Raw genomic sequence first — 22,607 nt, 5'->3', positions numbered from 1 at the left:
TGGCTCCGGGGCTGTCTGTGCCAGAGCTGAGGAGAAAAGCCAGGTGACACCACAGCCCCGGGAGGAGACGAGGACAGAAGTGTGACAGAAGTGTAACAGACGGTGACAAAGGGTGGTTCAGACCACAGCACAGAATTAGCATCGCTGATGCTATGATAACAATGTGCAACAACCAGTGTGCCACAACAATTAGCGTTAATTATGCCACTGCTGCAGGAGCGATATCCTGGCCAACGCTGGCCACACACTGCAGAAGGTATCTGCAGTATGCTCACAACACAAGCTCCAGGGCTGTTAGAGGAGTTAATGCAGGGACACAAATCCCAAATCATTACCCGAGTGAGTGAATATTAGGCAGAGAAGTTTTCAAGACTCAGAAAGTCCATGATTTATGCCAGAAGACCCCTGGAACAGGAGCGTTCCCAAACCAGTAACACTATCTGCAGAAGACTGTAATCTCAGTGGATGGATTTCCCACTAAAATCCTTCCCCATCTCTCCCTCAAATGACAGGGACCTTGACCCTTAAATTATTCCATAGCTATTCATGATAATATTACAAGGGTTATCTGTTTTCTTTATGCCTATTCTCTCTCTCAGTGTAATCTTCCCATTTGCTCACTCCATCATAACTTCACCATGTACAAAGCAGATTTTCAATCCACATATCATCCAAGATGCCAAGCCACAAGTTGCACCAAGAGACGTTTAGATAGGATATTTAAAAAATAATTATTCACTGATACAGTTGTCAAGCATCAGAATGGGCTTCCTAGAGAAGTAGTATCAACAACCCTGGAGGCTTTTAAAAGAGATGTAGATGTGGCACTTGGGGACATTGTTTAGTAGTGGATGATCTGAACAGCTTTTCCAACCTAAACGATCCTATGGCTGCAAATGAAACACCTTCTCCTTCCCAGCACTCCCTATGTAGACCAGGGCATGAAATTCAGATGCATGCTACAAGCCTGATTTGAAATAAACCAAGAGAGTACTAGAAAAACATCCTCCTCCCTTACTAAGTCTCCCAGTAAAAAGAACCATCGCCTCCCCTAGGAAACCCAGGTACAGAACAGGGGACAATGCAGACTCCTCAACACACCAGAGGAAGTGCTGACTGTTTTTATGAAAACCTATGAACAAGGTGGGTTTCAAGTCTGCTTCAAGGAAACCACACCAACACTTAAAGACAACACTGCAGAGCCCTCCATGTTCACATGCCATGGATTTCGCCAACAAATTACTGGAGGAGACAGGATGACAAAGCTCAAGTTAGTAGTACAAAACTGTTCTATGCTCCATTTTTGCCTTTTTTCTACCTTGGAAATGGAACTCAGAATAATTTTAGCAACGAGGTAATATAAAAGTGCATCCTTATTGAAGGCTTTCAGAGGCAGTTATGGAAAGATGTCCACAAAGCCAAGCCTCACAGGCATGACTACATTTTTATAGGTTTTAGGAAATTAGTGTAATTGATAAAAAGCACTTATGAGGACAAGTGGCGACACAATTTCCCCCCAGGTAAGCCCCTTCTCTGGAGCCCCATCCTTTGGTACCAGCTGTATTTTGTCCATGAAATATATCTCAAAGAGCTGTTCTCAACCTTGGTTCCTAGGAAGAACCAAAATAGCCTTGTACCCCCTGGGGCTGGGAGATCTGGAATTAGTTTTGTCTTTTTGCCTAGGGAAAGGCCATGGAAAAATACTGGGAAAACTAGCCACTAATACAATAGGCTACAGAGCTAGAAATATATGTGCAAAGAATACAGAGCATCCATAAAAGAAAAAAAAAAGTCAAAAACCAAAAGGGCATCACCATCTAGGGGAAAGTGTCCCTGTCCATGGCTAGGGGAAAGGTGGAATTAGGTGGAACTTTAGGGTCCCTCCAACCCAAACCATTCGCGATTAAAAAAAAAAAAAAAGAAGAAGAAGAAGAAGAAAAGAACAAATCCCCACGCAACTGCTGTTTGCAAGTGCGATCCGGGCGCAGCGTGTGCGGGAGTACGGACTGCAGGGGAGGCCGCGGTGCACGGACACCAAAGAGGGCAGACTACATGATACTCTAAATAGGTGCACTTAACCGGAATACTCAAGGCTTGGGACGTTTTACCTAAGAGAACCAGAATTCGGTGTTTCTTTAAAAAGCTGCGGATAGTCGTGCGCCGCCTGTGGCTCGAGTGAGGCTCATGACGGCGGAAAACGTCCCCGGATTCCCCAAGGAAACTCCCTCCCTTCACATGCGGCTCCCACCTGCTGGCTCAGGTAGCGCGTCAGGTAGGGGCCGACGGGCAGTGAGGCGCTCCGGCGGTGGCGGCGGAGCGGGGCGGGCAGGGCGCCGGCCGCGCCGAGGAGCGGCAGGAGCAGGAGGAGCCGCAGCATCGCCGCGGGCAGCACGAGCAGCAGGAGCAGCTGGAGGAGGAGCGGGAGCGCCCTCGGCCCCGCCGCTTTATACGAGCCCGGCTCCCCCGCCCGGGGCTGCCCCGCGCGGCCCCGCGGGGAGCGGCGGTGCCTGGGGGCGGGGCCAGCCCCACACGTGGAGGGGCGGGCCCTAAGCAGCGGCGCCTTCCGATTGGCTGCCGGCCGGCGGTTGGCTCGCGCGCGCCTTCGCGGTTGGCTCAGGCGGCTTCCATATGTGTTTCGGCAGCGCGGCCTCCCGCGGGGAGGCTGCGATTGGCTGTCTGGAGCACGTGACCCGCCCGTCTCGCCGCTCCGCGCCTTGCGGGGGCGCGGCCGTCGTTCTCGCTTTGTGATTGGGCTGGAGGGGCCGCCCGCCCCCTCGAAGTGCGTCGCGATTGGCTGAGCGCCGCCTCGTCCCGCCCCCGCGCGGCGCTCGCAGCCGCACTTCCGCCCTCCCGCTCTGCCCTCAGGCCGCGGGTCCGCCCGGGCGGCCGAGCCCCCGCTGCTGCTCCGGCCCCGCCTGAGGGCACCGAGCGCAGCCTGCGCCCGGCTCAGTCGGACCGGACCGGCCGCTCTCGGCCTCGAGGAGGCTCAGGGGGTGAGATGTGTTAACGAGTCGTGCTTTGGTTTTCCTTAGGCAGAGAGCGAGGCAGCGGGATCACCAGAGGGCACCAGGAACCGCGCTGGGAGCCGGGCCGCTGAAGGGCAGCGAGCGCGGCTGGAGCAGGTGGAGGGCTATGCGATTCCCCGGCCGGGCGCTGAGGTTGGGCTTGTTTGGTTTATTACAAAAAGTTCAAGTAAAACAGATCTATTCGTGCCGAACTCTTCCAGTCTCCGTCTAGGCAGTGAGTTCTCTATTTCTTCCAAAGGGACAGAGAGGTGGAGATCTTGAGTCTGTTTGCTCTTGACAGAACCTGTGTGAGCACTTACACTCTGTGCTTTCAGTATTTCAGTTAAATGCTTGTAGTGTTCTCTGCTTTCTAGGGCGTGGGTTTGGGGTTGTTTGGGGTTTTTTTTTTTTGTGGTTTTTTGTTTTTGTTTTTTTGGTTTTTTGTTGTATGTGTTTTTAATGTCTTTTAAAGGTGCAGGTTACAAAAACTATGCGAACTTTGTCTCTAGAGTTCTGAGTTGACAACAGGTGGGAATGAAACACGTACTAGTTTCTCCAAGCCCACTGTTTTGTGCAATAAAAAAATCAGACTTAACTTTATTGCTCCTTTTCTAAATATTGATGTGTTTTCCATGTACTTTTTACTGTTATCTTGTGAAACAAAATCTTTGAAACTAAAACAAAATAGTTCCCTTTTGGTAAGAATTGAAGGCACACACCATTAAACATACTGAGTCAAATGAGTCTCTGTTTATGTGTGTTATCATTGAAAATAATATCCACCTCTGAAGAGATGGTTTTCTCTCATTTTGTTTGGCCCCCTATTACAGCTTTTCCCATTCCCTACCTCTGTTTTCCAGATGTAGAGAATATTTGGATTTTTTTTTTTTGCATCTGAACTCAGATTACTCAGAGTAATGAGTTTAGTCACTCATATTTTCCTAGGACTCAATGTAACAGATCTTTGTTTTTACCAGGATGCCGAGAAAGGTGTCCCAAAAGGCAAAGGAATGAAAGTTTAAGGCCTGTAAGTTTAGCTTTCTGATGGCAAACTATGAACAAAACATCATTGTTGATTATAGAATGTGGGATTTTTTTAACCTGTAAAAGCCATATTTGAGTCTCCTCCATCTCTTTGGTCTTTTGCCTCTCAGAGAGAGTTTTGGGCTGAAGATGTGGAATTCCTTTCCTATTCTGCAGTTTATATCAAAGAGAAGTTTATATTTAGGTACGGCTGTGATAAAAGAGCTTTTGCAAATGTGGAGTTTTAAGGAGTCGTTTGATTCAGCCGTGGAGAACATTTTGCTCATTGAAGTTGGATCTCTGTGATTTGAGGTACTGGATGAGGCTCCAGGTGACTTGGTCCAGTGGAAGGTGTCCCTGCCCACGGCACTGGGGCTGGAACTATGTCATGTTTAAGGTCCCTTCCAACACAAACCATTCCAGAATTCTAGGATTGTTGTCTACATGTTTCTAACATCTGCTGAGAACAGCAGTTGTCTAAAACAGGGGAAGTTTCCTAAAACTTGATGTTTTGGGCAGTATAGTATAATAAAGCCAAAATATATCTGCAGGAAAGTAATACTGAATAAAATAAATGCATTCCTATTTATTTAAATGTTTAGTTCATTATTTATTTGTCAAATCTGTACAGCCTCTGCTGACGAGGAGCTGCCCCTTTAGCTCAAAAAGTGTGATATAGGAGCAAATATAGTTGCTGTTGTGAGCCTTTTTCAAGATTTTCTAAGCATTCTTTCCAAGCCATTGGTGTTGAAGAGTTTGCAGAATTAAAAGTGCAGAATCATTTCAGTTTTTAACCCCATGCTGACTTCACTCTAAATTAAGGAAAATAATTAGAAAGCAATTTGCTGCAGTGCTGTGCCCAAGGATAATTCTAATAAAGATCCCTAAATGCAAGTGAGAATTTGCATGATCTTTGTGCAGTGGTGTGCAAATGAACAGTTTCTTCATATTACATAATTTAATCCTGGTTTTTCTAAGAATTAATTAATAGAATTTCTATTTTCAAGCAGAGAGCATCATTTCCTGAAGACTGCTGTTCAAAATGTTAAAACTGAAAGCAGTTAATATTAACATCTCTCTCTGAGAGATCTCTTGAAACCATTTTGGCTTGCTTGTTTCAGGTGATGCTGTGAGCACATGAATAGTGTGCAGGGACTCTTGGCTGCCTCTGTGATCTCCATCCAGAATTCGTGCTTCGTCTATCCTGCCTGTCAAAACTGCTTTTCCAGGCTGATCCTGGATTCCAGGAGGTACGTCCTGTTTAGGGGATCATTTACTGATTTCCATTCACTTGGGGATCTCTGCCAGCTGAACACTAAACAAAAACTGGTGAAAAAACAGCCCCTCCAGATCAAATCCTGATTTTATTTTTTTTCATCTCATTCTACATGTGCAGCACACCTGGTGGTCCTGTATGACTCTTCACTGAGTGCATGTCCAGAAATGGATGAGCTTTCTTTTTTAATTGCAGTGGTGGATGAAATCTCTGACACACAGAAGAACAGTAAATCAATGAATGTCAGCACTAAATGGAAGGAGCTGACTTTGTAAAACAAGGATATCTGTTGTTTCAAATGCTGAAGTACAAGATAACAGTGCTGTTTCCTGATTATTTTTTAAACCTAGGCATTTATACTGCAGGAAAAGAAATCCTAAACCAGAATGAAATCTGAAAAAAATGAGCAAAGAGAATTCAAAATTGCACCCCAACAGTCTCTCAAAGGCCACTGTGTCTTCAATTTCACAACAGGCTAGTATTTAATAAATCAGTGAAAGAAGCCAGGGTCATTCTGTCATAATACACACATCTTGCTCTAAGCCTTTGGTAAGATTATTGCCTTAAGGAGTAAGGAATAAGAAAAAAAATCCTAGAGTTTTTTTATGGAATATTTGATACATTATATTAGTAATAATTAGGGCTGGAGACAAATTCTTACCCCAGCAGTGATTAACAGAAGTTCATGTAATCAATCTTTTTTATCCTTTTACTGTCTTTGTCAGGTTCCACTGTCTAAAATGTGGCTGCACAGGTGAAGCTAAAGATGCTAGCTACAGATACAGGTTGTCCCTAAAGGTTGCTGACACTAAAGATTTGTTTGACATCACTGTTTTTGGAAGTTGCTTAGATCCATTCTTCGGGATCACCGCAGCAAATCTGCAGAGGTAAGGAATAGATTGCCTGACCATATAGCTGCTGCTCTTTATTCAGCCTAAAAAAACTGCAATGAGCCTAGATGGTGGGAAGATGAGTGAGAAGTAACTGCCAAAGTGCTCCCTTCCAGCATTTCCTTGGTACCCTTCACCTTGAGAAAGTGCAGAAGTTTGTTTCTTCCTGAAATCTTGATGTTTTGAAACAGATTACTTTTAGGTAATAGAAGAAATCCTCCACTTGTCTATTGAAGGCAGCTACTACCTGTTAAATGAGCCTCACTGCTTGGTCATTTTGACAACTTCCTCAAGTTTTCTCTCCTTTTTTGAGATGATTGAATTTTCTTTGTTTAAGGAAGTTGGCTTTTCCAGATAGAGCCTCTGTGTTTTCTTTTTTAACAGTTTGAATGCACCTTGTGACTATTTGGCAACATGACCACACTTTCCTGAGGAAAGAAGGGATTTCTGAGAAAGTCTGTTAGTCCTCAGAGCCTGACCACCCACATTACAGGCTTCAGATTTTCTGAAATGTGAAACTGCCAGGATGGGATATTCAGATAGATTCCCTGCTTCTTTCTGCAGTCTGTTATTTTCCAATGCCTTGTGTTATCACTGGCTCAAAGATGAATTGCTTGTAATGCCATATTAGCAGCGTTAATAACATGCTCGTGACAGGCATTCTGCCCTACACTGCTGTACTGCTGTCAGCTGGGAAAAGCAGTTATTTCCATGTCTTACATGGATACTACTGTGCTGTAAAGGCTGGGCAGGAAGGATGTGTAAGGAGTAGCAGCATTGTACAGTCACTGTGTTGGCAGAAAAATCCCACCCACGTGGGGAACGCCTGAAAGTTGTGTATTAAACCTATTCATAATGGTTGTTCTTGTTACTTTATCTCAGTAACAAGTTAGGTGAACTAAAGAATTGAATTTACAGGTTCATGGTTTTCCTGTTTTCATTCTAAGTTTAGTTGAAGCTAGCACAGAATCTTTTCCTTGACATGTGTCCTCACTAGCACTATACTACAGCTAAAATGCTTCTTCCTCTGTTGGTCCAATACTTCCATATGTTTTTATTCTAGGTATATTCAAGACTTCAATCAGCTGTCAGGAGAAACAAACACAGAGTCATTTACAAGAACATTAGTTCATGCAGTGGAAACCTGTTTCATTGGAAAAAGGTTTATCTTTGGAGTGAAGGTAACTTTTAATCTACATTATGGCCTTTTACTGAGTTTCTGTAGCCAGTTAGGGATACAGACTGAGTTATCAAAGCTTCATGTACAGCATCTTTTGGGAATTTGAGAAGATGTAAGGCTAGGACATGAGAAGGATTCCGCTTCTTTTCCCCAAGGCTCCTGTGGTTTTTTTTTTTTTAAATGAGTCACATCCAAAAATCATCTTGAATGGCAGCAGTCAGCTTAACAGCTTGTCAGGGTGCTTTTTGGAGAGCCTGAGCAATGCCAGCTCCTGTGCGTATCAGTAACAGCTTGGAGTCTGTAAAAAACCATGTGTGGTTGGAGCAAGAAACTGACTCTCCTTCCAAGCACTGCCCTACCTTTCCCATGCTAGGCAGTCTCCTTTCTTTTCTAGTCTGAAATGTAAGGAGAAGCACATCCCCTTGTAGCATTTTAATACTGCTGGATCTAAGAGCATTTTCAAAGTGTTGTTAAAGTACAGCTGCTCGACATCTGCATTGGTGGCTCTTTTATGTGTTTAACACACTTTGAAATACTAGTTCTTAGCAATATTTCTATAGAAACAGTCTTCAAGGTTCTCTTCAAGTGGTGCTTATATGAGTCATTCATATTATGAAATCCGTGAACTAAATCCTACCTGGCAGGTGTTTTGCCTCTCCCACAAGGTACATTGAGGTTTGTATGTGAGCTGAGATTTTTCCTGATGTACAGCATCCCAAGTAACGGAAGTTGGAGGACTTAATGGATTAACTTTACCTGGAACCCTTGACCAGGTTTGTGGGCCTGATGCCTTGACAAATATAACTAATCCCAGGTATCACCAGCCTTGTGGCTGTTCCTGCACACACAAGGGCTGAACACTCATTCGAAGATGGTTCAGCCCTGGGCTCTAGACAATTCTGTATGGTCGTGTTCAGCTGTGTATGCAGTTGTACCACCCCAGATAATACTCAGAATCAGCATAACATACTTTTTAAAGACTTACCTAGGAGGGTGTTGTCCTTGGCTAACAGCCTTCAGCCTCAAACCTCGCACAGACTCAGGGAGGAGGAGGGTTGTTGCAGATAACTATCTGATCAACTAGTCTGCTTTTTGGCCTCTCTGGCTTTGCCAGACACCTTGAGGGATAGATGAGAAAGGGTTTATCCACTTCTTAAAATATGAGCTAATTCCCTCTCTGTTTAACGTCATTTTTCACCTGTAATTTCTGTGTAGAAGTTTTATAAAGAATTGCAGTTGAAGCTCCTTTGAAACACTGCTCTCTAAAACAATCGGAGCAGATAAAGGTTGTGGCTTATTTCCCTTTGGCGGATGTAGCGCACAGAAAGTCCCACGCTGGCTTTGGCAGCTGAGCTGCCCAGTCAAGTATCTGGTACCAGGGTGCTGTGATTCAAGTGCTGCCCAGAGCCTCCTGGATAAAAGCAAAGCACTGGCCTCAGCCTGCCAGCCATTCACACTGAACTGCACTAGAGGAAGCCCGGAAGCATCCAGTGCCCCAAAGGGAGGAAGAAATTTTCTGTGAAGTCCTTTCTCAGAGTTCTTGGTTGTTTTTCCTGCTCCAAAACTCTCTAATTGCAACAAGCAAAGAACCTCTCACTGTGATGCCCTTTACAGCCCTTGCCAGGGTTTATTTCCCAGGGACTGCCTTGTGTAACAGGACTGTTTTGTATTCTCTTCCCTGCAGATCCTTACAAAAAGCGAGACCTAAATTTACGCCTGACTTAAAAGACCTGTGTTAATAGTTTTTTCTCTAAGTTGCCTGGTTTTTTTTGTTTCCCCCACGCAGGGTTGTACAAGGGAACATGGAGGGCATTCTGCTGCCAGCAGCATCTTGCAGAAGTGTTCCAGAATTAATAGAAGTACGAAAAACCTTGTGGCGTGCCAGATCTTCCCGCCAAATGCTGCTGTTACTGGCTTCACTGTTATCAGCTACTTAGATCGTCTCCTGCAGTCGGCAAAGCTCAGGAGCTGTAATAACAGCTCATATTTACCTGATGTGTCATCAGCTCCCATAGATGAGCCTCTCAGTGAGCTCAGCAGCTTGTCTAGCCTGAGCAGGAGCTCCTGTTTCGTTCAGTCTACTGGCAGGGAAAGTTTTTTAGGGTGCTGGCAGCAGTCCTTCAGTCTGACTTCATCTGTTGCTTGGGTAACAGCAGAAGACTTTCCCACTCTGGAAGAGGGAAAGCTGCCGAGTGAACAGCATGAAGAAGAGGAGAGGCCTGTCTCTGCAGAATTGGGCAGTGTAAGCCTCAACAATCAAACTCTTTGGGACTCACAGTTTCTGATCTCTTCTGTGAAGGAAGGGGATAAAGAGAAGGATAATGAATCGAGTTCACAGCTTAGACAGACTGACGGTGTCTCTGCAACTGATAAACTGGGGAGAGTTTCCTCTTCAAACACTGAATGTTCACATGGAAACAGTTCCAAGTTGTTACAACATCCCTTGGAATCTGAGGTAAAAAACAATTACCCAAAAACTAATAGTAGAAATTATTGTTATGCAGAAAAATCCCACAACTCCCTTGTTTGCAAGAGAGATGCCTCAGTTCCTAATCATGTAAATGTAGCTGGAGTGTCTCCAATGGACTCTATGCTCTGGGAAGAGCTCCCGTTCTCAGAAAGCCTAAATGAATTGTTAGCCAGAATAGAGGACGGCAGGAGTGTTGTAACATCACCCAGCCTTGAGGCAGGCAAACAAATCCATCTTGAAAGTAGCAAGTTGGGTGTAAATCGCAATAAATCGTGTTCCAGGAAAGCTGTAGGTGATTTGCATCCCTGGCAAGAGCCAGGGAGGCTCTTGCCACCAGCAGAGAATGATAGTTGGGAGAACACAGTGCTTGCTTGTCTTCAGTCAAATGCAAACCCTCTGAGTGATGTCTCACAATACGAGTCTTCCCCTAGTGATTTATCTTCAACCCTCAAGGAAGGTGGAGCACCCTCGCCAGTTGCACCAGAGCCATCTGTTTCTCAGAGCAGACGTGTGCAGTCCAAAGGAGCAAAGAGTGACCCTGCAAATTCTTCTTGGTCTTTTATCAGGCTGCATGGAGAAACCTCCTGTTTAAAAAGGAGCAAGACAGCCACCTGTGTGCATTCTGCACGTGAAAGCTGTTTAGCTGCTTGTGAAAATAAAGAAAACTATTCTACCCCAAGCCAAAAAACAGATCTTACACTCACAGGGGCCCAGGTCTCTGATGCACTAACTCCCAACAATGCAAGAAGGATATATAAAAGAGAATTAAAACCACTGACAGAACTGCCAGATAATACCTTCAAAAGTGTTAGTAGGAAAGACCTGCAGTGGAACAACATCTTCCCTGAAGGCAGCTACAATGTTTCTGCTGATCTCTTTGATGCAAGTGTAAGAGAGGTAGCAAAACCTGTGGAATTCTTAAATAAATCATGTAATTCTTTAATACGGGAGGACACTTTGACAGAGAAGGTCACAGCTGAATCGGTGCTTTCTCCTGGAGGTGTTCCTTGTAATAGTTCAAGCCTGAGCTCATCCCTGCACAGGTCCCCCCGTGCTTTTAGCATGCACAGCACACCTGTCACTTACTCCTTCTGTGATTCGGAATGCAGCTCAGTTTGCGCTCAGGACTTTGTTCCTTATTCACAGTCAACTCCAATGACAAAACCTCTGCAGAAACTGTGGCCTGTTGGAGATAGAAGCTCTTTCATCACCATCTTCACCCCTAAAAATCCCACTAAAGTCCATTCCAAGTGCAAGCGATCCAGGTCTGCCTTTCAGAACACGCTGCTGCAGCAGCTTACTGGCAAGTTAGTGAAGCGTGGGAGACCGAGGAACAGGGAAGAAAAAGGAAGTGGTACCTCTGCTTCCCAGCAGTTCCTTAACAGCCAGCTGCCTGCCAGCTTGGAGGAGTGGATCCCTCTATCTTCAAACAAAGGGCTCAAACCAACTGCATCTTTAAATTTAAAAACAGCTACTTGGGCTGCTGACTTGCAGTCCACCTATGGGCACACTGGCAGGAACCCTATTTCTGAAAGCAGAAAGAACAGTGAAAATGATGCAAATCTCATCCAAAATGAGAGAATAAGCCCTGGGGATAGAGCCATGATTCTAACAACTCCTGTATCTGCAAGTGCCACCAAGACCTCGTTTTTAAATGATCCGGTCCTGAAGACTTGTTCCCCTTCAGAAGGTGAGAATCACCTCTCAAGTGGAAATTATTCAGGGCTTGTGTTGGACAGGCCAACTGTCTGGTCTCCTGAGCTGTTCTTCCAAGCACGGACCCCTTTTTCCAATAAGCCAAAACACTAAGAGAGATACATTTCTATGCTGTGTTCTTTTTAATTATTTTTTTAAAACTTTTGGGAAGGATCAGTGGAAGAAAAGAGCTATTTAAATTGTTTATACACCTGTCAGCATATGTCTTGCAAAGAAGAGTTAGGTTTATTTTCAGACCTTTGTACCACAGAGATGAGGGAAATTAGAATTTGTAGTTACTGTATTTTCTTGAAAATTATTAGGATGTGCAATAAACACTTTTGTAAACGTGTGAGTATTGAATAGATCTCACTTTATAATGTACAAGTAGGTGAAGTGTTTTAATATGTTCACTGTTGTCTTTTCATCACAAGAGCAGCACTGCAATCCATGTCCACTCCAGATTCTTGCCTGATGACCCTCTCAGGACAAGGGCCAAGTTTTCATGGAAGATTTGATGGTGCCTTGTATCTGAGCCCATTTGGGATCCTGTGACAGCCTTGAGTTGGGTGAAGGGGGCCATCCTGAGAGCTTGGTAGCAGCTCCCAGTTTTCCTACAGGCTTTTTCAAGTTAAAGACTGTTTGTGGCAGATTCCTGGTCTTCTATATTCCTAACCCAAACCAGCTGCATTTAGGATCATTTAGGACCATTGAACAGAGAAGTCTTGGACCTGCTGCTTGTAAGCTTGTAAGTCAGGTCCTGTAGAAGGATGTGGGAATTTGGGGGCACGGGATCTGAGCAGCCTGAAAACGCTGACATTTTGTTTTGAGTGAGAGTTGTAAGGTCCTAGTGTGGCCCAAGGGGGTGGAGGGGATGCACCGCACATGTAGAACCAGAAACAGACCTAGAACTGCTTGCTGTGACTTTTGAGGTTTAAAATGAATATGAACCATTTACATTGTGACTGGTGACAGGGAGGGGTTACTTGGTTCCTTCTCAGCTGCTAGGTGGATGTTTTTACCTTCCTGTGTTTGAGGTCTCATAATTTCTACAGCACCTACTTAAGCCTCCCTCAGAAGACTTTTTCAGGAATAAGGGCATTTACTCTCATTATCTTGTTTCTTATCCATGATTTTTAGCATGGATCACCGTCACAGAACATACAGGTAAACCTTTTTAGTTTTTCAGTCTTCAGCCTAAGTTCTGCACCTCCAATCAAATGCTTTTCCCTTTAAGGGGTGGGAGGGAGAAGGATATTTGAAATCAAACGAGCTTCTCCTGTGGCTGAGCAGGGTATAAATGAGGTACAGCCTATCCTGCCAAGGGTGCAGATGTGCTGAGGCTGCAGGCTGACCCAAGAAAAAGTTACACGTGGTTATACAGCAGGTCTGCACAGGTAAATTCCTTCTACAAAGAAGCTTTTCTAAGTCAGCATTGGTTGGTTTAGTTATTATTTTCCCTCCTTATCTACAGTTGCAGTCTAGGCACAGGTTCAAAGACTTGCCTGACGTTGAAAGGACATGGAGCACAGCTCTGGAGATCACTGAAAGACTTTATCTCTTCTTGCTGTCCCCAGCAAGATACTCAAGCAGAAGTTCTTCTGGTGTTTAAGGATCCTGCCACAGCAGATGGCAGTGGAAAGAGGCACAAGATTTCTTCTGACAGGTTCAAGCCTAGAGCCCTGCAGTCCCTGAACTCTAGACACAAACAAAAGAGAAACGAACATCTTGTCAGAGCAAAGAGAGAGACAGAAAAAGAGCAGAATTAGACATCACAAATTTTAACAGTGATGATGATGTTTTTAAACTGAAAAAGAGGAAATTTAGGTTAGATACACAGAAAAAATTCTTCATCACGAGGGTGATGAAGCATTGGCACAGGTTTGCCCAGAGAAGCTGTGGATGCCCCACCGCTTGAAGTGTTCAAGGCCAGGCTGGATGAGGCTCTGAGCAGTCTGCTCTGGTGGAAGGTCTCCCTGCCCATGGCAGGGGGCTGGAACAATCTTAAAGATCTTTAAAGTGCCTTCCAAACCAAAACCGTTCTGTGACCTGTGAATGGAACCTGTGAATGGAATTGCTTGCAGCAGTGCAGTGCAGTGACAGCAGTGCTGCAGAACGTGGCAGGGCTCTGCTGTAAAGGACACAGAGCTCCCTATGCAAGGCTTCCTGGCAGAGCCAGAGGGACAGGAGGGAAGAGCAGAAGTTGTAAGGGCTGTACAAGCTGCTGCTGAGTCGTCCAGCTGAGCTTTAGCCCAGCAAATCAGTGCACCAAAACCACACCAGGGCTGCTTCAGTCAGGGTAGGGCAGGGCTCCAAGATGAGGCCAAGTGAAAAGTCCTGGACTTGTGCCTGCATTTGCCAAGTGCTCTGCCTACTGAAAAGATTTTATGTATTGCAAATAAAATCCTACTTGATCAACCCTTGGGGCAAGTGGAAAAGGAGTAAGAAATGTTGCTTGCCTGGAAATTATAAATCTGCATGTATAGCTTATGTAGAAGAAATGAAGTGAAAGACAGCATTACTCATACCAAATCACTGAGCATAGGGAAGGCAATACAAAATAAGGTTTTAAAACCTCATAATGCCTGAAAGCAGCTTTTTCTACTACAGCACATAATAGGGTACTGCAGTTATCATGGGCTCTTTAAGCACTCCCTTGTGATGAACTGGACAGATATCCACTCTATCACCAGGGGTTAGAACTGATCCAAGTGAGACACCAGAGACTTCATGAAACAGTGCCAGAGCTTCTACATCATATACCTGACAGCACCTTGACACGAAATGTTTGGTCCAGCATAAGTGATTTTTTTCAGCAGACAATTCATTCACATACTACGGTAAGTGATAGCTTTGGTGCAGGCTGATGTGATTATAATTATAAGCTTGTACAAAAAGACTAAAGCTCAGCATGTTTAATTCTGAGGGTAATAAAACTCCTGAAAATGCTTACTGGGCTTGTGATTGATTCCCTATGCATAGAAATCCATAAATCAAGACTAGATTTTAAATTAGGCAGGACTGTCTGTGCCATACCACTGAAATTAAAGCAGGACACTCAGATCTCCTGTGCTTTGTGCAAGAGGACTGCACATAGAGTGAGAGCAAAAAGTATTGTTGTGTGACAGGCCCCTGTCAGCAAGATGACATCTTCTGGGCAGAGCTCCCCACATGCTCAGTGGGGAGACTGGCCATGAGAGGATGGAAGAGAGGCAGAAAAAGCTCTCTTGCTTTCACTTCTGTAGTCAGTCAGCTTTGCATTTCTTCCCCTGGGCAGCTTGTTCCCTTTTTGCAGGGAGCCTTTGTGTGTCACCCTCAGCAAAGCCTGGCACAGGCTGTACCCTTGCTGCTACACCTGCTGAACAAGAAGGTTGCACATCCTGGTGGTTACATGCTCCTTGGAAGGAAGAGCTGCCACTCTTCATCGGCCCCTGCCCCAGGAAGAGCTTAGTCTGTTTTCTCCAGCCTCGACCCCCAAGAGCAACACACTCCAGCCCTCCTTCCCTTCAGTAAATATTCACTTCCCAAGAGGTCTGAGCATTTGAAGGAAGTTTGCTCCCCCTCCTATTGCCTCATTCCTACCTAGACGCATACAGGGACTTTTCCCTATCCAAATACCTCTCTGTTCTCTCACTGACTCAAATTGCCAGCTTCCTGGGGAAGGGAGAGCAGATGGTCCAGCCCTCATGTCAGACATTTACCAAGGAAGGAGCTTCAAGGTCAGTGGAAGAGGCAGTAAAAGACACATGGTGTCTTCAAGCTTCACAGCTCCTTTCTCAGTGTGTAGGAGTTAGCAGGAGTCATCTTTGATGTGGAGTGGAGCACCCGGGAGGAAACCTGATCCCCAGAAGGAGTCAGAGCACAATCTTTATATTTTTACCAAAAAAAGAAAAAAAAAGGCTTAAAATGGGAGATCTTGTCCAAAAGGGTTCCAGGCTTTGAGGAGGGCAGATCACTGGGGAATTCCAGTGGAGTTCAATGAGAATGAAAACAGCAAGTTGAAGACTGAACAGAAGGAATGGCATTAAAAAAAAAAAAATTGACTGGGGCAAAGAATAAAAGATGACCGAAGCATCCAACAATCATTCAACATTTATCCTACACAAATCCAGCATCTTGCTAGGATGAAAGTTTAACCTGCCACAGGTTTGCAAGGTCAGTGAGTGGATGGTGTCTCTGTCAAAGGCCACCCTCTAGTGCCTGATGCCGGCATTTCTTTGGCATTTCAAAGCTCTACAAAGCTCTACAATTTCTCTACTTTGAGTATTTTTTTTCTCTTCTGGTGCAAAGGGACCTCGCTCCCATAGGCAGCAGCTCTCCATCTGCTCTTCTTGTGAGGTCTCAGTGCTGCAAGAACCTCGGTATGCTCAGCCCAAGCAGAAAATCCTTAGCAGCCATTCGTTTGCTGGTCTAATGTCCAATTATATCCATTGAATGCCTTGTATTTAAGGCAACTTTGCTTTGCAGTCCAAATCAAAAACCAAATAAATCAAACACTTTAAACACCAAGTGGAAAGGATTAAACATTTATTTACATACAGATACACATGTAAGCAATTTCTAAGTATAAAAAGGGCATTACAAATAAATGTGAAGCATCATACATTCATCATCCTGGTCATCCAAAATACCCTCCTTTCTCAAGCCTGCCGTACCACACGTGACCACACGAACATAAAGAAGAGACAAGCCAAATGCTTCTGACAGTGACTGACTCACGATTTGTTGATTTGCTAACACCTATGCCCTCCCCAAAGACAGCACTACCCCACCAGTGAGTCTGTAGTGCAATTGTCTGACCAGTTGTAGTGCATTTTTTCCACTGACATGGTTGTGCTTGATCAACAAAAACCTCATCCTCTCCTCATCCTTCTGGCCAAATGTTTAGGAACCAGAGTTCTTGCTACAATTCTGTACATTGTGCTAAATTCACAATTGTTGGGGAAAAGACAGCAGACCTTTGTGGGAAAAACTCCAACACAGAAAATTCCTTTAATGCTGTGACTCCCCTGGCAGGGAAATCACAAACAAAATGCTGCTGTTAGTGCTTAAGCAGATGTTTAAACTGCAATTCAAACTATAGTTGATGGTATAAAATATACTTTGTTCATGCTGTAAAAGAAATTACGTGCTTCAATGTTGATTTGCTACTAATCAAAGCTGAGGGTAATTCAGGTTTTCTCCTGAGGAAATGAAGATGCCTTTGTAGCATCTCTAAAAATTATCATAGCTTTCAGGAAAGAGGAAATGTTTTAGATTCAAAAGTCTAAAGGTAATGCAGAGCACGACAAACTTGTCAGTTAGATAACATTACAAAGGGAAACAAGCCAGTAAACATAAAATTAAAATGCCTACTCAAAGTATTAATGAATTCAAATGAGAACTGGGTGAGTCTTTCTGTATAGATCAAAAGCGGTTTGAAAAAAAATCTCATGATCTGCAAATTCACAGAACAGCCAAATATGTGCAGCAGAACAGAGTGAAGTGGAAATAAAAGAGCAGAAAGAGCCTTGTCCCATATTGACAGCTGAGTGACTGCAGCTGCTCCAATCTCAGGGGTTTGTGGTTTTTTTTCCTTTTGTAAACAGCTGTGGAGAATAAAATGGATGTGACATATCTGCAGTGCATCTTATTATGCTAAAAACTATGGCATATTTAAAACTACTTCCTTAATATCCAGAGATATACTTGTCACTCCCAATCAGCATAGTAACAAGCACTGGGCTTGCTCCCTACTCTCATTAGAGGGCCTTTTCTCCACTAAAATGTTGGCTTCAGAAGTTAGTTTTTCCCCCTTCAGTGCTGGCTCTGTGTGGGGGGGTGAGTTTCTTCCCCAACAGTCTGCAAGAGCTGAGGCAATGGCAGTGCCTGAAATCATACCAGCTCTCCCCACCATAGACCAAGTATTTTATTCCTCCTCTATTAAAATGCAAAACTGGCATTCCCTCTCCTCTGCTTGCCCTTCTGCAAAGACTCAGCTGCTGGGACACTGCAGGACACTGCTTTTACTAAAGCTCCATGCCAGTGATGCAACCCCAGCCCTTGGAGACATCCACAGCATGCCCCCAGCAACAGCTCCTCCTGCACACTGCCCCAAGTCCTGCTGGATGGAGAGCAGCACCCACCTACTCACTAGAGAGCAACTCATTTGCACCAAACTCCCATAAATTCTTAATGTCTGAATCTCTTCTGTTGTTCCTGTAAGAAGGGAAATATTCCTTACAGGTGTCCTGGCTGGAAGGGGCCTACTGAGTTATTAACTTCATGTCCATAGTAAGAAGCACAGAAGGTGGCACAGAAAATGAGCCTCTGATGCTCTTCTTTCTAACTAGAGCAGGAGTCTGATCCAGTGGTTCGTGCAAGCAGATCATCCCTCCACAGTGCTTGAGGCATGAGCAGTAATTAGAGAAGATTCACTGATGAGAGGTACTAGAGGAATCAAGCTTTGAGAAGTGCCGAGGTTTGCATTCATGTGACACCAGACACTCCAGAGCCCTTGACTGCTGCCCATGAAAGCATAAGATTACTTTTAACATCCCCTCTGCCCCCAGGGAACCGTGCACAGCTAAAACCATGACTGACACAGGTTTTGGCCACGCCATTTTTCTGAGGACCAGGCATTCAGCAAATGCTCGCCAGGGGCACCACCACTGTGTACTCACGAGTGTGCATGTCCTTGAGAATGTTACCCCAAGATAAACAGAAGAGGAAAAAGCAAAGGTGCAAATGTAAAATTGGCATCTGTTTTTGAGTATTATTGTAGCACTAACCAGAGCTGAAATTATCTTCTGAGCTTACTGGAAAAGGATAACTTGTTCAAAAAATGTGGTCACATCCACCAAGTCCTAATTGCAAGTTATTACTGTGAAAACAGAGACCATCTCCGAGTATTGTAAACCCAACTCCTGTTCATCCAGACAGGTAAGATGAGCAGTTGACCCTGGCTGTGCTCCTAAAACCAGTCTAATTTTTCACTGACAACACTTACAGCCTAAACTACACTCATTGCCACCTCCTTTTCTGCTCTGTCTGGGTTATCTTCCTCCAGTTATCCCATTGACTGTATTTGAAGGAGCAAGCTTTAGAGATGAGGTTTTTCTCTGGCTCAGAAAGAAACACACACCTGTGACTCACATGGCATAGTTTTTATTTCTGGTTCAAGTTCAGCTCCTTCACATGAGGGGAAAGGTTGTGATGGCATCTGTGAGTGACGACAGCTCGTGATCTAACCCAGCTGGATATGGTTCAGTACAGCAAAGGCAACTTTGGATCAGGTGAGTGAGGTGGTGATGAGAGGGGAAAGTCAGAGCAAGGCAGCCTGCTGCTTTGGGAGCCCATGGTCAGCAGGACTACCCTGCTGTCTGCTTTCCCAGCCAAGACAAATCCTAAACTGAGGCTAATGTGAGATCAGTAACACTTATGGTACATTTAGTTAAAGACATCACCAGTTCCAGTTGAGGCTGCTCTGCTTAGGATGCACTTCTTGCTTGTAAGAAATCAAGCTATTGTTTCCCCACCATTCATCATCATAAGACAAGACTGTCCTTTAAAATGAGGATCCTTGAACAGCAGCTACAAAATTATTACCCACAGCAACAAGAGGACAGAACTGATCCAACGAAAAAGGTTGATGCCAAATCCCAAGTTTGTTGAGATAATAAAGTTTATATAAAAAAGGGAGAAATTATTTTGATTTAAGATGGTTTTCACTACTAGAATTGATTAGAGTATTTCCTTTGGCTCCACAAGGTTTTCTGTTGAGCCTTTATGTACAGAGACATTTAAAAAAGGACAGAGAGTTTCATACTTGCTCACTGAGAATTCACAAAGTATCCTCTAGAAACACCTTTTCCTAACAGAATTAATGCAAAAAAAGACTTTGTTGGTAGGGTTGGTAGGAGCCAATCACATAAGGATATTGGGTGCTTTGACACTAAAAGAATGCAGAATTTCAGACTTAATTTCAAAGCAAACCTTTACAAAAGCCCAGAGCAATCAAAATCTAATCCAGAGATACAATTTTAAAAGAGGATGGGATGGAGAAAGTCCTGAGCATGTGGAACCATCTCTTGCATTTTCTACTCCAGAGAGTCACCTTTCCATTGCAGAAATGGCTGTAGCATTCATTCTGCCCCACAGCCAGGAGAGGGTTTCTGTGATAGTGTCTCCAGCCACGTCTGACCCTGAGGGCACCACAGGTTCCCAAAGGGCAGTTTGTTATCCTGCATGTTTATTCAGCCTGTTTCAAGAGCTGGAGAATTTCACCTGTTTTCCAACTGAATTCAGTCTCTGACTGCAGGAATCATGCCAGCTCAACATTTCAACCTGATTTACAGACAGTCCTTCACACTGGAAAGAGAAGACAAGTGGAAAAGCAGCTGAACAAACAGCAGTCCTTAGGGATAACAAACAAGGCAAAACCCAGTGGATTTGACTCTAACTAATTGCATCCCTTGTCAGCAAAAGCTCTGGAAAGCCTGTTGGCCCATGTGTGTGCACCCACCGTGCTTCTGCATCACTAACTTCGACTTTCCCTCTTTTCAAATCACTGTCTCCTGTGTCAGCCCCAGTCTGCTGCTGTTGTTACTGATGCTGAAGGAATTCGATAGCCATTAACTGCTAAACCCAGACTAGCAGGAGCCAACTGTTACCAACACAGCCATCTCCAAAAAAACACAAACAGCACCAGCAGGCTGACAGATTTTAACGGCCGTTTCTACAGCAAAGAACAAAGTATCTTGCCTGACAATTTGTCGTGTGTGGTTTTCATTAAATAATGATCACGGAGCCATTTAGCATTCAGCACAAACGCATATCTGACTGCATGCTCAAACAGCTTACCTGGAGGTCAAATCAAGACTTCAGGGTTTGAGGTAGGAAGAGGCACCCAGCATCCCCTTTCTTTACAGAGCCCATAATTTCACTTTTTCCATCTTATTTCTTTGAACTGAAGGGGTTTTTTTTTGATTTGGGTTTTTAGTCCCATAACACTTTCATGGAGGAACACAAATATGGACAGAAGGGAGCCATGACTTGCCTCAGCAAATTCTCAGTGTCAACACACAATGCAAAGCTTCACAGCAAGTACTTCATATCCAGTGATCTGAAGCACTGAAGTTTTGGTGGTTCACTCAAGATCAGCCTGACTGAATTGGTGGCTCCCATTGGAAATCAGAGTTTAGACCATCCAGCTTTCAGAGATGCTTCTATTAATCTCTGCAAACAGGTTTGCTAGATTAAGCAAACATCTGTTGATCATCCAGCATTGACTTCTGCTTGGGCATAAACATTGTGCGAAAAATGTCACGAAATGGTCTCCTTACAGGCAACTACAAAAATTAACATTCAGACAGAAATAAGATTACTCCATGGCTGTGAATATATCACCCTCAAAATACATTCAAATCCAGCAAGCACACTAAAAGTTTGGCTCTCATGATAGTAGAGAACATTCCCAATCAAGTTTGGCCCCATTATATCAATTCTGCATGGGTTTTGGATACTTTATCCAGCAAGCATTACAAGGCTTTTACTGACAGTTCTCTCAAAATTCTAGCAAGGTGTTTAGTCGGAGAGTTGATTATCATACGATTGGGATTTTTTTATTTTTCAGGATTCTGCAGTTGATAAAGTTCCTCTTCCAGCTGGGAGGCTTTCAGCTTTGAATCAGGCTGTAGAACAGGAGATAAGCCCTCAGTGCTACAAGGAAAGTTTGGCTGTATGCACTACAGAGATATTCAGGGATGTACAAAAGTAACTCCAGTAAAGGAGTTACTACAATATAACACCACTTCTTCAACAAGAGGCATGTTTGCAAACAGCAGAGAGGTGAGTCTCAAACCACAGCTTTGGTTTATGACTGTGTAAAAAGAATTGCACACACCACCGTTGTCTCCTTCCAACTTTTGAAGTCTACACAGAATAAACACTGAAAGGAATCAGTTCAAATTTGACTGGAGAAGTCAGGTCATTCACTTGAACATCAGCCCAACCACAGCACTCCACCCTGCCACAAAAGCACATCACTGTCTGGAGATGGAGTCCTTAGACAAAGATTATTACACTAACAGTAAAAAGAACCAGTGCTTTGAGGTTGCTAGTAGGCAGCTGGTCTCCAAAACAGTCACCTACAGATTAGGAAAGCACTGGGAAAAGATTTAGGCTTCTAAAAATCTCAAAGTACATATCCAGGAAAATAAAGTTAGCAGTTTCTGCTATTTGACCAGCTCAGTTTGTTCAGTCATGTTCCAGCTCCAGAAGTGATGCAAGGAGCACTTTAAAATGCATTTATAGTGCTACTTGGCAGGGATGAAGAGTAGCTGCCCAGCTTTGATCTTTTTGGAAACCAGGCTGAGTAACCCATGGATGTTTTACTGGGCAGTCTCCTTCCTCCTTATTTAAGCTGATCAGAGAACCCTGCCCTATTTGTTACCAACTATGTGCTGACTGGTCCAGTTTTGGGGAGTAAGAGCTACTACAAATAAATACACATGGTATTGATTTTTAACTTGAGTGTTACCTGCCATGGAACACTCTGAACCCAGCTCTAAAGAACTACCTAAGAGCTGTGCAGAATCAGCTGTCTTGGAGTTGGGCACTCTTCACAAGCTCAAACAAAGCTGCATTTGGCAATTTAGGGAATGCTCAAGAAGAGACTGCTCTTCAGCACAGGCTGTATCACGTGGTCCAGCACCGCAGAAGCCACCAAGTCCCACACATTTCCAAATCCTCCGGATTACAACATGCAGAGAGACTGAAATGGACCAGAGCAGAGCAGCAGATGACGTGTTCCCCAACATCTCACACTTACAGAAGCTCTTCGTTAAATGTTACCTAAATGACAAAGAAGCTTCATACCACAACTTCTACATCTTCCTTATACCACTAGTCATAAAAATGACTTAAAAATAGCAAGAAAATATTAAAAATGGCCATATGACAAACCAATACCCCCTCTCTCTGACAGAGTCAGCTCTCCATTATGTATCAAAGGCACAACATGATACAGCCCAAAGAAATCTTTCAAGGAAAAAAAAAAAAAAAACATTTCAAAATGTGTCTTTTTTTA

At 44.1% G+C, this 22,607-nt stretch overlaps 2 protein-coding genes across 5 annotated transcripts in view; one reads left to right on the top strand and one right to left on the bottom strand.

Moving 5' to 3' along the window:
* Positions 1–2,528, bottom strand: part of PRCP (prolylcarboxypeptidase) — a 28,266-nt gene extending 25,738 nt beyond the window's left edge. Inside the window, exon 1 of the mRNA XM_063394447.1 lies at positions 2,249–2,528. Coding sequence (XP_063250517.1) covers positions 2,249–2,377 — 129 coding nt within the window. The 5' untranslated portion in view covers positions 2,378–2,528. The remainder of the gene's footprint in view (positions 1–2,248) is intronic.
* A 317-nt stretch (positions 2,529–2,845) lies between these two features.
* DDIAS (DNA damage induced apoptosis suppressor) lies at positions 2,846–11,894 on the top strand. Of its 4 annotated transcripts, XM_063394443.1 has the most exons (6): positions 2,846–3,158; positions 3,983–4,032; positions 5,150–5,278; positions 6,030–6,191; positions 7,258–7,375; positions 9,161–11,894. In XM_063394443.1, exons 3-6 carry the CDS (start codon positions 5,166–5,168, stop codon positions 11,651–11,653), a joined length of 2,886 nt encoding a protein of 961 aa, XP_063250513.1. In that variant the 5' UTR covers positions 2,846–3,158; positions 3,983–4,032; positions 5,150–5,165; the 3' UTR covers positions 11,654–11,894. The 4 variants fall into 4 exon arrangements, with proteins under 4 accessions (XP_063250513.1, XP_063250514.1, XP_063250512.1 ...); XM_063394444.1 differs by lacking the exon at positions 3,983–4,032 and having other exon boundaries at positions 2,846–3,122; XM_063394442.1 differs by lacking the exon at positions 3,983–4,032 and having other exon boundaries at positions 2,847–3,158.
* Positions 11,895–22,607: the final 10,713 nt, after the last annotated feature.

Source organism: Prinia subflava, chromosome 3 (genome assembly GCF_021018805.1).
Source record: "Prinia subflava isolate CZ2003 ecotype Zambia chromosome 3, Cam_Psub_1.2, whole genome shotgun sequence".
In the NCBI taxonomy this organism is placed as follows: Eukaryota; Metazoa; Chordata; class Aves; order Passeriformes; family Cisticolidae; genus Prinia; species Prinia subflava.
The sequence above is the reverse complement of the archived record's forward strand: the minus strand, read 5'-3'. Positions and strand labels throughout refer to the sequence as shown.

Excerpts from the sequence above, each read along its gene's own strand:
- DDIAS (XM_063394444.1), top strand. The coding sequence starts at position 5,166 with ATGAATAGTGTGCAGGGACTCTTGGCTGCCTCTGTGATCTCCATCCAG. Across the intron at positions 6,192-7,257 it reads ACCGCAGCAAATCTGCAGAG|GTATATTCAAGACTTCAATC; the intron begins GTAAGGAATAGA and ends TTTTTATTCTAG. Across the intron at positions 7,376-9,160 it reads GGTTTATCTTTGGAGTGAAG|GGTTGTACAAGGGAACATGG; the intron begins GTAACTTTTAAT and ends TCCCCCACGCAG.